Source organism: Maylandia zebra, linkage group LG13 (genome assembly GCF_041146795.1).
Source record: "Maylandia zebra isolate NMK-2024a linkage group LG13, Mzebra_GT3a, whole genome shotgun sequence".
Taxonomy (NCBI): Eukaryota; Metazoa; Chordata; class Actinopteri; order Cichliformes; family Cichlidae; genus Maylandia; species Maylandia zebra.
In genome coordinates this window covers 17526685-17542581 of record NC_135179.1, presented here as the reverse complement: position 1 = coordinate 17542581, position 15897 = coordinate 17526685, and the positions used below count along the sequence as shown (strand labels likewise).

General features: G+C 42.0%; 1 protein-coding gene across 4 annotated transcripts in view; it reads left to right on the top strand.

Moving 5' to 3' along the window:
* The first annotated feature begins 1505 nt into the window (after positions 1-1505).
* mark1 (MAP/microtubule affinity-regulating kinase 1) overlaps positions 1506-15897 on the top strand; it is a 36271-nt gene continuing 21879 nt past the window's right edge. The window contains exons 1-3 of one of the 4 annotated variants that reach the window (XM_004551707.5): positions 1506-1899; positions 4439-4639; positions 12499-12552. In XM_004551707.5, the coding sequence (XP_004551764.1) occupies positions 1849-1899; positions 4439-4639; positions 12499-12552 (306 nt within the window). In that variant the 5' untranslated portion in view covers positions 1506-1848. The remainder of the gene's footprint in view (positions 1900-4438; positions 4640-12498; positions 12553-15897) is intronic. The other 3 variants (XM_004551708.5, XM_004551709.5, XM_012919257.4) reach the window with 3 other exon arrangements.

The following is a 15897-nucleotide window of genomic DNA, read 5'->3' as shown; positions in this document are numbered from 1 at the left end:
ATGAACATAAATACAAATTGAATTCAACACAAATAAAATTCAATAATTGTATCTAAAATAGATCCCAGAATAACCCTGCCAAAAATCTCACTATCAGTAGTAAGAGGATGTGTTCGGCTGAAATAATTGAGCTGGTCCAAGTTGTTAAGGCTCAGAGGGGATAAGATCTGCTATGCTGGGATTGGATCCATGCTGGGATAAGATGCAGAATTCCAAAAATGCCCATCTACATGCCAAGATTCTGTGTTAGACCCATTTGGTTACACTGAACCGCCTTATCTCTTTGCATATTATTTGGATACTGCTAACAAAACACATACATAAATATATTAAAGGCAAAGCATGTTTCAGTGACATTTATCTGAACATTCTAATGTGACTACAGAGGAAGGCGTTTTGAACTGTTATGGAAGTGGCAAACACTAAAACTAACAACCTACAGATTCCTCAAAACCTCCAAAACAGGCTTAATGTTCTCGACGGCTTTCATGTTCTGTATCTATCAGTTATTGTGACACACTGTGTGAGACAAATCATCAATCGTGTAACATCCAGTGAGATGCGATTGTCTGCCTGAATTCCACAATATTACTGCAGAGACAAAGAAGCCACGACATCTCATACAAGAGACTCATTAATGGACTTTAACGCCTGCCGCCCTGCTTATTCCCCAATCACATTATGACATGTTAATGTACTCGGAGGATGAAAGCAAATCAACGAGCAACGGCATGGCGTTTGTTTGGGGTTGCACGAAGGAAATATGAAGGATACTGCAGGCGTATAATGACCCCTAGTGGAAGAACTCTGCACGCACATCTGCGTGCGCACTGTCACAACCACACCCCTAAAAAACAAACAAAAAAAAGGTAAAAGCATGAAAAATTCAAAATATGTCTCTAGGAATCTAAAGATTGTTCATATATTTGCTCTCTGATCACTCAAAAAAAAAATTAAAATAAAAAATAGCTGTTGCAATTTTAGGATTAAGTAGAACAATGACGGGTGCAGTGCTGTAACTCTCCGACAGATGGCAAAGTCTGCTCAGTTCATACCGTGACACGGGCGTTATCCCTAAACTAGGCCTCTCCAACTCATTGTCTTCTTCAAACCCATCATGGAGTAAGCACTAAATTAAAACCCATAGCATAAAATAACAGAAATAAGCCATTTAATTTATATTGTTCCAGCCACATTTGAGCCACTTATTTAGTGAGTCTACCTCAACATCTCTACGATACTGCGTGATAAAATACGTCTGTACAGCCACTGTCAGGTTTTAGGGCATTGTTCAGTAGCAGTGTAGACCTGTTTGGCAGGCAGCACACTCCCTGTAGCTGGATTTGGTCTAAATCTGCCGGTGACTGTTCCAACTGTGCCCTTAACTGCTTTCTGGTGACTTGAATGATGAGCTCTGGAGCAGACAAAGAGAGTGTATGTGCACGAGAGAGAGAGAGAGGGCGAGAGATCCCATCATCCTTCCTGGTGGGAGGTTTGAGATGAGCTGCGCAGACCCGTCCGCTACCGACGCATCTTCCTGGCCTGCCCCCCTCTCTCTCTCTCGCTCTCTCTCTCCCTCCCGCTCGCTCCCTCTCCCAGTCTCTCTCTTTCCTCCTTTTCTGTCTGCCACTAGCCTACCTGAAGGGAAGTGTACAAAGCCGATAAGAAAATCTGGCGTGCCGGCGGGGCCCTGTGTGCGCTATGCTGCGGTAAAAGGGCCGCTATTTGCGGTGTTCACAGGGGATGTAGAGAAGAACAGAGGCGCCGCTCTCCCTCACGGACCGCGCCGTGTCTGCTTTTGCTCTACCCAGCCCGCCGCATCGCTGAGCGGCCTATGAAGCACACAAGATGTCGACCAGAACGCCATTGCCCACAGTGAACGAGCGTGACACCGAGAACGTAAGTGCAGCTGTCCGGAGACACCTGAGCGATACCGGGCGTGGGGACGGAGTGGTAACGACCCGGGGATGTGGTTATTTTGCGCACTGGCCGGTGCAGGTTAATGGCAGCTCTTCGTGAGGCTACAGTGTTGCAGAGTGACTCGACCAATGAGCACAGCAGCTTTTTTTCACCCCCCCTCCCTTCTGATGGGAATGAAAGCATGGAGCGTAGAAATAGCTTAGAATAAAAGTGCGGCCCGGCTGTGACTGCCTCGCTCTCTCTACACAACAAGGCTACCCTGAACAACGCACTGCGTCAGTATTATGCCGCTTTTAATGGCACAAGCGAGGCTTGAATGTTAACACTGAGAATGAGGTGTCTGTGTGGCCTGTGAGAAAATGGTGTTGCTCCACTCGTGCAGCTGGGGGGGGGGTATTTTCTAGTCCACGACGTCAATATATAGGGTGTGTGTGTGTGAGAGGGGGGGATGTTGCCCTACTTTTCAATTGCAAGGCTCGGTAGCATCGCAATGTAACATCCATAACCTATCGGGCCCTGCTGTAGGAGCACGCTCGGTGCTGCTGAGGAGGAGGCAGCGTGTTGTTGTTCAGCGAACCAACACGCAGACAACAGGGCGAAGAACGACTTGAATTAATCACAGGAGATTTCTCATGCGCCGTGTGGAGGAATGTTTATGAACGACCACCCACTCCCAATTATGGCGCGCACATCCACAATAATGTAGCTCTTCAGAGATCAGAACAGATGAGGGCTGCTCCTCTGTGTGTGTGTCTGTGTGTGAGTGTGCTGACAGGCTGTGACATATCTGGGTTCGTCTGATTTTTTTTCTTTCTTTCCTGGAAACAGAAGCCTCCTTTAAGGCTGCAGGCAGTCTTTTTTGTTTTTTTTTAATGGTTGACCTATTCATAGACTTACAGAGAGGGCTTTTATTTTGCCTCTATATTTCTGAGCACGTGTTTGCCCGGGTTGTCATGTTGAGGTGGTTAAAATTCAAGTGAGAAAATGCATTTCCTCTTCAGCAAAGTTGCATAACTTAACAAACCCTATTGTTAACTTTTACATGAAGACATCGGTCCTCTCTCGCTCTCATTGTCCGATACATTACTGAACAATGATCTGCCAGTGTTCAGTAATGCATCAGCTCATAGGAGTGCTAATGTAACTGTCTGTCTAATGCTGCACTCTCAGACACAGACACAGACTTCTGGGTGGCTATTAAAGCACTGCCTCAGCATCACTGGCAGTAGCCAGCCAGCCCAGGCTCCCTCTGTTCGACTCCAGCACGCAGCCCCAGGGCCCACTTGCAGCTGAACTGCATTGCATAACAGCTTATTACTCAGAAAGACAAGTGGCTTTAAGTGCAGCAAAACAGAAGTAGCTCTCTTCTGGCTTTCTTCTTCATCTTTTTTTATTAATGTGTGTGTGTATGTGCACAGGTGTGTTATGCCTCATGTTTGCCCCCCTGAAGACATCATCTCAGTGTCTGGGATCAATGGATGGACAAGTGAAACAAATTTTGTGCATTAATCAATCACAAGAGCCCAGAGTCATTTGCCTGTCCAAATATTCCACTGCTGATTTAGAGAACCTAAGCCAAGTGTGTGTGTGTGTGTGTGTGTGTGTGTGTGTGTGTGTGTGTACACAGTTGTGTGGCTGAAGGTCAAACTGGCCTCATTACAGGTGCGATCTAAAATTGACTTGAAAGGCACTAGTGTGGCATTTACCCGCTGCAAAAACAACACATGCACATTTCTCTGATCTAAAAGAGGCATTACAAACAAAACCATCTGACTTTGTCGGGATTTAATATAAATTTATGCTGTGGAATGTACACATGCATCATAGCACTCCCTCAGTGAGGCTAGCTGAGGTGTTGCGCACACAGCAGGGTGTAGCGTTTCCCCAGTGAAATGGGAGCAGGGGAGCCCGGGTAACCAGACCAAGGCTTTATTCTCTGGCTGGGTGTGGTGCTCAGGAGCAGAGGATCATGGGATCTCTGACCTGGACTGACATTAGCAGCTGTTGTAGAGGAGAGGACCAGAGGAGACTGCATATAGCCTGTGCCAGCATAGTACTTATAGCAAGCTGTTCCTAATTCACCTTCACATGCTGTATCACAGAGACGCTTGTTATTGGTTTTGACTGTGGAACCAGCAACATTGTTATCACAAAATGTGCCTGTGTGTTACACTTTTTTTGCTGGTTTTGTCAAAGACACACAGTCTGAAGTTCAGTTTCTTCTGATATTGACTCTTACACTGTGAATGATAGGGTCATTAGGTTTAAGGCGTTAAAGCACCGAGATTTTGATTCTCCCCCAAATACTTCTGTATAGATCCTCATTGTGAAACCAACTCTGGAATTGGGGCAAAGCTACTCTTTCAAAGTTCAGCTTTAACAGTACTGCATTGCTTCTGTATGTTTTGCCTGTATAGCAAAATGATCAGTTTGGAAATGTGCCACAAAACTACTTAAATAATATTGGTGTCTGTGTAAATCAAAGGATGTTGCTGATCTCCACTTTTTTTCCCTGCAGCACTCTTCGGTGGACGGCTTTGTTGAACCCCAAGCCCCCCCAACAAAGTCCGCGAGTCGTCACAGCCTGCCACGATGCCGCAACTCTTTCACCTCCACAGAGGAGCACCCTCACATTGGCAATTACCGCCTCCTCAAAACCATTGGGAAGGGGAATTTTGCCAAAGTGAAGCTGGCACGACATGTCCTGACTGGACGAGAGGTGCGACAAATTTTTAATCTTTGCTTTATAACGTTTATACTGTGCGTTTTATTTGTGTTATATAATATAGTGATGCACTGATCCAATATTTATATGGGATATTGATCAGCAGCAGTGCATTATTTGCTAAAAGGACAGCTAACAGCAAAGGATCAGCAGTTTAAGGTATTTTAAATCTGCTACACCAACAACTTCTCTGTTTTAAGTAGTTTGTGACTAAGCTGTGCTCACTAAGTTGACTGAAAAGCTCAGTCGGTGATTCTTTCTCTGCAAGACTCTGTGCAGTAGGTTTTTAGTTCATGAGTTGTCATCGACTCAGATTTTTGTTATCATGACCTCCACCTGCCTTTTTTCTTTTTTGTTGCGGTGCATGAACGGTAAAGGTGAGAACGGGAAAAAGGACAAACTACCACAACAATAAACAGATGCTAAGCTGGAATAAAATGAGTAATAATATTATTAGTTATTTAACACAAATTGCTACTGCTGGGTCATTTGAGCTGCAGTCTAATCAGGGACACTCAGACTTCCCTCTCTCAGGCCACCTCCTCCAGCTGTTCTGGGGGGACACCAAGGTGTTCCCAAGTCAGCCAAAATGTGTAATCTCTCCAGCACGTCCTGAAACTGCACCAGGGAATCCTCCCAGTAGGATATGCCCATCCTGGTCAGAAGCCTGAAGCTTCAACCGGCTGCTTTTTTCTCAGAGCAACTGTACTTTGAGTTCCTTCCAAATGACCGAGCTCCTCACCCTGTCTCTAAGGTGAGCCCAGCCACCCTTCATGGAGGAGGCCCATTTCACTTCTATTCACAGTCTCATTTGTTCCATCACCACCCAGAGCTTGTTCCCACAGGTGAAGGCAGGAACGTAGATCAACGGCTCCACTTTCACATTCAGCTCTCTCTTCAACATGACACACCAGTATAGCGTGCACATCCAAGTGGGCACAGTACCAACACCTGTTAATCTCCCGCTCTGCTCACCCTTATTATTGAACAAGACCCCCCCAAGATACTTAAAATCCTCCACTTTTGGCCAGCAACTCATTCCCAATCTAGAGTGGGCACCCTTTTCTGACTGTGACTCATGGTCTTACACTTGAACTATAACTTGGAACCCAGGGCAAGCTGGAGGTCGTTGTATGACGAACCCAACCTATCTGCAAAATGCAGAAACATGATCTAGAAGCCACCAAACTCGACCCCCTCTAACACTTTTAAAGTTTGTGCATAAAAAATGTTGAACAAAATCAAAAGTTAGGATTAAGGAGTCAGCGTTAGCTCCTGGCACAAACTGTTTGTGCTGATATTAATGTCACAGGGGGTTTGAAGCTCTGCAGTCACCGAGTCAGCAAATCTTTGGTAACTTTTACACACCATGTGCATCAGCACTCGGCAACCACGCTCTGTAACTTTAAATGAGCGGTTCCTCAACCCCTTGCAATAGTACCACTCTGAGTTAAATGTTGAATATCTTGGAGGTAAGAAGGTTCATGAACTGACTTGTTCCAACAGTGGTATCCTATTACAATATTACGATCAAATTCAGTGAGCTCTTTGGAACAACCCATTCTTTCATAAATGCTTGTAAAGGCACCTGCGGCGATGGGAAAACACCTGAATTCAAAGATTAAGAAACTCTGTGGCCCTCTGTGGCCGACTCTTTCATTGCTCCATGTTAACAATTAAGACTGCAGTTTTCTTTCATTGTTGGTTGATTTAAGTTCAGATCCCTATTTAGGAGTGTTCTTGTTTTATTCGACCTATTTAAAACATGAATATATTTAATTCACCCTCACAGGAAACCAACAAAGCCATACTGTACTAAATACTCTGAGTGACTTTTTCATTTATAGTTTCAGTACTTAAAAGAAAAATATTTCAGCTTCACGGCTGAATTATTTGCATCTTTTTCAAGTTATGCCTCGCCGCATAGAAACCACAACGTGACAGAATGATGGTATCGCTATTTATTTATCAACTCAAAATGATTATACATGAATTAGTTGATAAGGCATTGATCTACTTGCAGTCAGACCCAGTTTTCGGCCGTGTTCTGGCTGTCAGATGAACGAATTATCTCCTGTCATGACAATGTTGTACTTGACCATGTTAGCTTTCCCAGTGAGGACAACCTCTCGCTCCCTTTCACCCACTCACAGTCATACACTGCTGCCTTGTCAGAGTGATAGATGCCCTGCTTTGATGTGTTGTAATTAAAGCTCCTGTTTCTCTAAGGAGAAAACGATGACCTGCGATCTGCTCACTGTCTTTCACTCAGTAGGACCCGCAGGGCTCACTGACAGCCCCGATCCACCTCGGAGGTCCTTCTCATGTCTGTCTTAGCCACTTGCATCTTTTAATCCTCTGAGTTTTAAAAAGCATCAGGTCATATCGGTATTGAGTGCCCAGGGAATAAATATTCTCTCAGGTCTAACCGGTAACAGTTTGATCTGTTCTGTGTCCTTTAATGCAAGTGTAAAACAGACACATTGAGTGTGCTACCCACTGTTTGCCGAGAAGGTCAGGCGCCACTTTGTGTGCCTGAGAGCCTTTGCTGGCTCATCAGAATGCAAAGACATGGATCAGAGTAAGGGAGAAAACAGGTGGAAAGAACATGACCCACTAAAACGAATGTTATCGTAGCAGGAACCTAGAAAGACACTTACTGACATAGATTTTCCAGATGTGATAAACAGAGGTTTAACTGTGTAGAAAAACAACAAAAGGTCCTGTGAACCAAAAAGGAGGTTGCACAGACTCACTTCCACGTGACAGAGTGTCCTCTGTCTGCCCAAACGAACACGCACGTCAATTCACACGCATGCTGAGCTATACTAATGGTAACATTTGCCTCTACCATACGCCCCTATGAACTTACTCAGCGGACAACATTATTTGTAAACTTAACTGAAATTAAGACGTAGTCCTATAATGTCATGACTTTTCTATATCAGGGGTATTTAATTAAAATTTAAGGAGGTCCAGTTAAAACTCCCTCAAACAAACATTACAGTCCAGTACGTTTTATTTTTAAGTAGCTTAAAAACGTTCAACATTATTTCAACAATGTTTATTATTCTTTTTTTTTTTTTTAATGAACTGGCGTGCAGTCTAATAATATAATAATGACAGAATGTCATTTTCTCGTTTCAAGTAAAATAACTTTTGAATTCAAATGTCTTTAAATAAAGTGCTCAATTTAAAATGTTAAAAAGTGTAGTTTGACTTTCTTCTTTGCTTCGTTTTCTTTAACCACATTTTACGTGTAAACCCATCTCAGCTTTAACCCTCCGTTTCTTTCTGTGTGTTTCCTGTGTGCATAAATTGACCATCACAAAGGAAAAGGCAGCACAGATGAAAAATACCTTTACTGTAAATACGAGAGAGTAAAATAGAAACTGTCCATCAAAATCCACAGTCCACCTATTGGTGACCTGGGATTGATATAATTTATTATTAGTGTGGTTTTATCATACATATAGTGGCAATATTGGGGGAAACCAATCAGATATAGATTGTACATAAAATATACTTGCAGCCAGTGTTGAACCCTGTCTTTTATTGTCCAAGTTTGAAGCCTTGGGTTTGTCGCTTTCTCTGTTGCAGTCTTTGAAAACTGGATGAGAGAGCAGAACTCGTTAGCGAATGTTAGCATTAGCTAGCTTGGTTAACTCATTCTGATAATTGTATTGCACACTCACAAGGTAGACATGCCTATTTCACAGTAAACAGGACAGTAAGTTACAAAATGACCAAATGTTTCTGCAATGAAGAAGATTTGAAACTATCTGTTGAGGCTATAAACTGCTTGCCTGAGGCAAAAACTTAAGTGAGAAGCAGAATTGTTTTCTCAGACTCTTGTATACCATAGATGACTTTTTCTACCACGAAGAGTCACCATCTGGCCATTAGGACTGCTTCACAGACCTGGAGGCTACATCCATCAAGTTTACATATGAGCATGAATGTCATGGTAATTTAATGCTTTTAAGGCATTAGGTTTAGAGTAAATGGTCACTTTCCATTAATTCTGAATTATGTTTACAAATAGTTTTAACGTAAATAACAAATCAATCAAATTATCTGTTGATCTGTTTATCTTTTTCAGTCTATGTTGCAGCTTTCTTGCTGACACATGGAAGGAATTTGACCCTTGTTCTTAGAAGCTCTCAATATCCTCTTAGTCTCCGCAGAGAGCAAATTTACTTGGAGAGCTAAATATAGAAACGAGGAAAACAAAGCACTGAAAATATGGACATACTCATTAGCACTTATATGGCAAGTATGGTATAAACTGTGCTTCTTGTTTTAGAGTGCATAGAAGTGTGTAGAAGCAAATATGCATACAACATTCAGAGCACTTATTTGCATAGATGTGACGTGAAAATAACTTTTGTTGTCGTACATTTCATACATCAGCCCTGCTCCCTGTATTACAGTCATGCCTTTCTTTTCATCGCATATGACCTTATACAATGCTAAAATACTTCCCTTTAGCACACAGATATCATGATTCTGTGGTTTTGATAACAGAGCCTAAAGGGAAATCAGAGTGTAGAGGAAACGCGCAAAGCACTCGAGCACACGAGCGATGCAAAGTTTCCCCTTTGTGTCCTCGCTGTCTAAATATTCACACACGATCACAAGTCCTGCATACTGTGAAGAGCATATGGCCCCTGTGTTACGACTGGGCTGAATAATTAACACTGATGCACAGTGCCCTTCTGTCACTGTGAAACTGAATTATTTACCCTCAAATCCATTAGCGTGAACACACACGCACCCACATGCACACAGAGGCCTTGTGTATGATTTTTGTGCCGTCCACTCATTCATCAAATCTCTGTCTGCTAACAAAAATGAAAATATTTTCCCGGCATCGTGTCGAGGAAATTAAATGAATCTCACTGACTCATGCAAAGGGAATAGTGGAAGTTGATGCAGCAGAGTGACACATGAGGACCGTTCCAACACCTGTAGGCGTACTGTACATCAACAGACACGCAAATACGTGCCTAAACCTGAGCTTCGTCCGTGACAGGAGGAAGCAGAGAGGAAGGGAGTCTGTCTGTGCACCTGCCCACCTAAGAAGGGCTACAAATAGACACCACCTGCATACTGTGTTTTTCTACACATAGTAGGCCTTTCTGCAGTCTTTCACTTTGCTCCATCCTCTCCCTGTTAGACTGTTTCTTGGTGTTATTATCAAGTTTGGCTTCTGGGGTTGTATCAAATTAAATTACAAAACAATTTGTGCCATAGTTCTTAGGGAAAGTGGTTTTAGATGAATAACCTGTATTCTCATCACCATGACTCAGCATCTGCTTGCTGGTTTCCCCCCTTACCAGGCTTACCAACAGCCTGCATCCACTGAAGCATGCTTATTAAGCTCTTATAAGGCCAGAGGCACAGTAATGCTTTAGAAAAAATGTATGTTTTTGTGATATTATTCATCTTTAATGTTATCAGTGTGTCTTCTACAGAGGTTACAATCTTTGTGCTAGAATGTAATTCAGCAGATGAACATAGATGATGACAAAATCTCTTCAAGATCCGCTCCTATGATACTTCTAATGTTAGACATGGTTATGATTGGAGATCATGGTTAAGGCACAGCTCCCTGGGGGTAGAGTGTGGGGGGGGACACATCCTACAATAATGTTGTATAAATCACTTGATTTGAGATGAGTCGTGCAACTCCTATACCCAACAAAATGTTAAAACCTAGGGCTTTGTCACTGTGTGATACATTCACTATATTTCCAGAAGTTATTCACTTCCATAGCCACAGGTGAATAAAATCGCCTGTCTCATGTTTGCAGGCTGCTTCTGCAAACATTTGTGAAAGAATGAATTGCTCTCAGGAGCTCAGTAAATTCCAGCATGGTACCGTGATACGATGCCACCTGTGGAAGAAGTCCAGCCATGAGATGACCTTGCTATTAAAGATAAAGTAGTTTAAGAACTGCACATGGAGATTTTTGTATGAAGAGTTTCAATGGCCCAGCAGCTGCAGCCAAGCTTTCCATCAGAATGCAAAGTTTTGGTGTGGTGTAAAGCATGCCATCACTGGACTCTAGAGCATTGGAAACCTTTTCTCTAGAGTGACAAATCATGCTTGTTCATATGACAATCAAATGGATGAGTTTGTGTTTGGGGGTTCCCAGGAGAATGGTACTGTTCTGACTGCGTTGTGCCAAGTGTTAAGTTTTGGTGGAGATGGAATTATGATGTGGGGTTGTTTCTCGTCCAACATCAGTGTTTGATCTCACAAATGCACTTCTGGAAGAATGATCAAATATTCCCAGAAACACTCCTAAACCTTGTGGAAAATCTTCCCAGAAGAGTTGAAGTTTTTATTGCTGCTAAGGGTGGGCTGAAATCACATTAAACCCTATAAGAATGGCAGACGAGCAAATACGTTTATGCATCTTTAAATTCTCCTGTATTGTTACTTAGTGTAAATCCAAGATACAGATTCTTTTGGTTAAGTCCAAACTGCAGCCATGGACAGCATTCACAGTTATAGCTGGACTCATGCTCTGTCCCCATACGTGTGATATGCTAACTTTGTGCAATGTAATAAAAAGTACGTACATTTACATGCGCCATTTGGTGCAATAAAGTTGGGCAAACAACACAGCGTTCTGTAACCTACTGGTTTATTCGATCAGGAAAGTGGAACTTTGACAGACTAAGTTAATTTTTAACTGCACAGATGTTAATTCGATATTTTTCTGTTTGCTTTATTAATGCATTTTATGAATATATTATCTTAGCACCAAAGCCAACAGCAGCTTCTCCTTTCCAGTTCTGAATTGAGATAACAGCATCCATTCAGTACAAAGTACAGTGCAAAAAGAAGGAACAAACGCATGTTTAAGAGCTTTGATACTGTCAGTTGGTTGAAGAGTCTCAAGAGACATATGGAGGCTGTAAAACGCGTGAAGGATTTCAAATATCAAGTCAGCAAACAGCTACTAGTTTGATCCTTAGACCCCTTTGCTCTCTGTAGTCAGGCTAAGAAAAGATTTTATGGTAATTACCTGTGGTTAGGCTATAAAAACTGTCATTCTAATTTATTTACGCATATAAAAAAAGCTTAGCATAGCACTTTTTTCACACATGCAGCTGTGAACTTTTCTAGACTTGTGTGTGAGCAATCAGCTCAGACATTAAATGGTGTTTAACCTGAGAATTTAGTAGTACAGGATGACTTTATGTGTGCTACAAGGGAGCTAAGGGGTGGGGGGCAACATATCAGTGTATGAAAAACTAAAACTTCTCAAGATAATATAGTGGCTCGCTTTTGACTCTGCAGTATGGCACAGATAGTCAGTGAAAGCTGCTGAGCTCTCAAAGTGAGGAGACTATGTCAGTTTCCTCAAGCACTTTGGGGTGATTATTGAGATGGATGCAAATGACTGCTGACATGGTTGCCAATTGAGAATATTTACCCAAACTTTTCTTGCTCCCTGCTTTAAGTTGCCTTTCTCAGTGTGTAAAGGCTCTTGATTCACAGTATAGTCATAGTCAAGAGGGAATTTGTATTTCTGCTTTGATCTCTGCAAATCAATGCTTCACGTCTTAATGAATTACTGAATAGAGAAGCTTTTAGGTGTGTTCAGGCTGAATGGATGATTCAGCTGTGACATGTTTTGACAAAGTCACCTCACCGCACAATAGTGAAATAATAAGAATTCATTTCAATGAAAGTTTTAACTGCACAAATACAAAACTGGAATTAGCTTTGACATCTTGGTTATCTTTTATTTTTTTCCTGTCTGCATCCCGCTCTCTCTCCCCCCTTCCCTCCCTTTCTTTTACTTCCCCTGTCTTCCTGTCTTTTCTCTCTCTAGGTGGCGGTGAAGATAATAGACAAAACCCAGCTGAATCCAACCAGCCTACAGAAGGTGAGTTTATGTTTTATGACCACATGGTAACATTGATGTCTTGGTTACAGTGTTCGTGGGCTTTTCCGATAGTCTTTCCCGAGTTCTCCCCACTCTGTTCTTTGCTCTTTGAACTCAGGATGTGCTATTTTACATAATGTAATCAGATGTACTCAGGAGAGACCACAGGGCTTGTTTAATCTCCAGCCACAACCTCCTTCACTCCTGACTCTGTTGTTTGTGGTTACGGGCAGCTAAAAATACACTTGCTGTCCGGTTTGTCACTTCCCTTGTCTAGCAGTCATAACCAATTAGAAAAAAGGCTGTGGGACTGTTTCCTGATTACTGACTCCCATTAAACACACGTGGTTATCTTTGTGCTCTTTGTCCATATATTGCATTATTAGCTCTCAAACCAGGCTAATCCAGGTTCATCTTCAAATAGGTCTTTGAATATATGTGAAAAGGGAAGGAGTGCTCAAAAGCTCCTCACTTTCCCTAAATTTCGTCACTCCAGTGGTTTTAAACTTAAGCCAGTCCTCACAAAGAAAGCTATCCAAGTAAATGCACAGACCGGTACACATACAGTCATCATCGCAGATTAGAACATGTGGAAGGAAAGCAAGAGCTGCCAACATCACCTACTGCGAGTCTAAAAATAAATCAGGTGTGCAGCTGACTGACTGGAATTCTTTTCATGATCATGACATTATCGTAGCGCGGCTCACCAGCGCTGCTGCTCTTTTACTTTCCGGTTTTTGTAAAAGATGAAAAAATTACCTAGCAACTGACTGACTCATTTTGATAATGGACAATTATAACAACCACACCTACATAAATGACACTTGATGGTGTCTTTGTAGGCCACCAGGGTGGGAAAATGTTGCCCCCTACAAGCTTCTTAATGACAAAATAATTGCGATTAGCTTCTAAATAGTGCTTCCACCTTATGTTGGTCTGAATGGAGATGAGATGAGTGAACTCGGTGAGTGAGTGAAGGCTGGCCTAATCAAGCAGAGTGTAATCATAAAGGGCTATTGTGAGACCAAATCTGGTTCACTGCCGAAGTCCTTCTTTGGCATCTGTAAAACACGGTGGTTTTTCGCCTATCAGGGCATTTCTAACACGATTATATTCCTGCAATTGTCTTGGATCTTAATGGGATCCGACGGCAATTCTTTAGCCAATCAGTGTGTAGTTGCTGTGAGAGTTTCAAGCTCTCAGTTCCACGCTCATCTAATCTGACCGAGATAATTCTCGTTGTTTGAGCTCTTTTGTGTCGCAGCCTATTGTGTGGTTTCTAATCTGTGCACAAAGTGAGGGTAATGAACATTTTGTTTTGTGCGTATGTGGTGGATTAATATTCTGCATAGAAACTGACTGGGACACTGCCAGATTGGGTCATGAGGAGTTTCATACCGGATGGGTTGGGTTGTCCGCTGTGTAGTGTTGAATGTAGCAGGACAGATGTATCACGTGACCGTGCAGCCCAGTTGATCAATTATTCAGTGGGCTTTCATATGTGAGCTGCAGCACTTATACAGCTTTTTTTAATATATAGGGGATAAAGTGTTTTTAATATTACATCATACAGTACATTGGCGTTTGCATTCACATTAGCAGATGATGTAAAATGTTCTGTATTTGTATCAACTGTAGAGTCTTGTTATGTATCCTTATTTGGAGCATATACACAGTTATATATTTTCACGCCCTCTGCTCCATACTGTAGATTCCCGTAATAGTATACAGATATGCCATCTGCAATGCAGAAGCTCGTCTTGTAATGCAGCAGCCGTCTCCTGGACTGAATCGATCGTCTCATTGACCCAGAGTGTCCTATGCTACCCTTGTAAAAGCTCCATCACGAATACATTAAAGGGAACATGTGCTTTTTATATACAGTTTTCTGCTTGGGCACTCTTTCGACCTTGGACTGATCAAATAATGCCTTGGAAAAACCAAAGAGAAGCAACATTGCAGTCATTTGCTCTGTTTCCTGTTTTTTTGGAGGTTTGTATTGCTGCTGATTATCAATTGAAAGGCTGGAAAAATAATAACAAGTGGGCATCGAGAGTGCAAAAATGAGAAATCACCACTGTGCTATAATATGTAGTGTGGATAATTTAATCTCGCATTTTATCAGAGCTTTTCATAGATCTAATTTTATTTTCAGCCATGGTTTTTGCTTTTAACGATGATGAAAACAAGATTATGGAGATTCTTTTTTTCTATGATGCGTTTGTATTGTGTCGTCTAATAAATCTAGCATTTCCCTTTATGTTTCTGTTCTATTCTCCATTAAAATCCCCCAAGTCACACCCTGGCAGGCTGACGCATTTTCAGTTAGGTTCACATTTGTTTGTTTATTTATTTTTCAGTCCAGTTATAATTAAAATTCAAGAAAACACAGTTAAGGTTTTTTTTTTTAAAAAAAGAACCAAAAAAGAAAACCTTTACAATATTTAAGATTAAAATAAAACAAAACAAACCATGCTCTTACCAAAGTCAGTCATGATATTTAGATTTTTCATTCACTCTTAAATGTTTCCTGGGTGTACAAAATATTCATCCTGGTCACTTTGTTGGGTACACGTTACTAGCGCTTGGCTGGACCCTCTTTTGTCTTCAGAACCATTAATTCTGCTGCTGGAAACATTCCTCAGAGATTTTAGTCTGTATTGACATGATAGCACACATCCAGGATCCATGAATCTCCTGTTCCACCACATCCCAAAGGTGCTCTATTGGATTGAGATCTGGTGACTGTGGAGACCTTTTGAGTACAGTGAACTCACGGTCATGTTCAAGAAATCTGAGCTTTGTGACATGGTGCGTTATCCCACTGGAAACGACCATCAGACCATGGCTACACTGTGGTCATAAAGGGATTGACATTGTCAGCAACAATACTCAGCTATGCTGTGGTGTTTAAATGATGCTCATTTGGTATTAAAGACCCCAAAGTGTGCCAACGAAATATCCCCCACACCATTACACCACCACTGATATGTGGCATTTGTTCATGCTAAATTTGAACTCTAGGTTCTGAACACTGCAGCAGATATCGAGATTCATCAGACCAGGAAACATTTTTCCAATCTTCTAATTGGTGAGCCTGTATAAATTGTACCCTCAGGTTCCTGCTCTTAGCTGACAGGAGTGGAACCTGCTGTGGTCTTCTGCTGTAGCCAGTTCCTTCAAGGTCTGACATGTGCGTTCAGAGATGCTCTTCTGCACAACTTGGTTGTAACGAGTGATTATTTGAATTACTGTTACATTCAGCTCAAGACAGAATGTCGCTTTTCGCCTGTCTTCTGGCCATTTAAAGTCATTTAAATCACCTTTCTTCTTCATTCTTATACT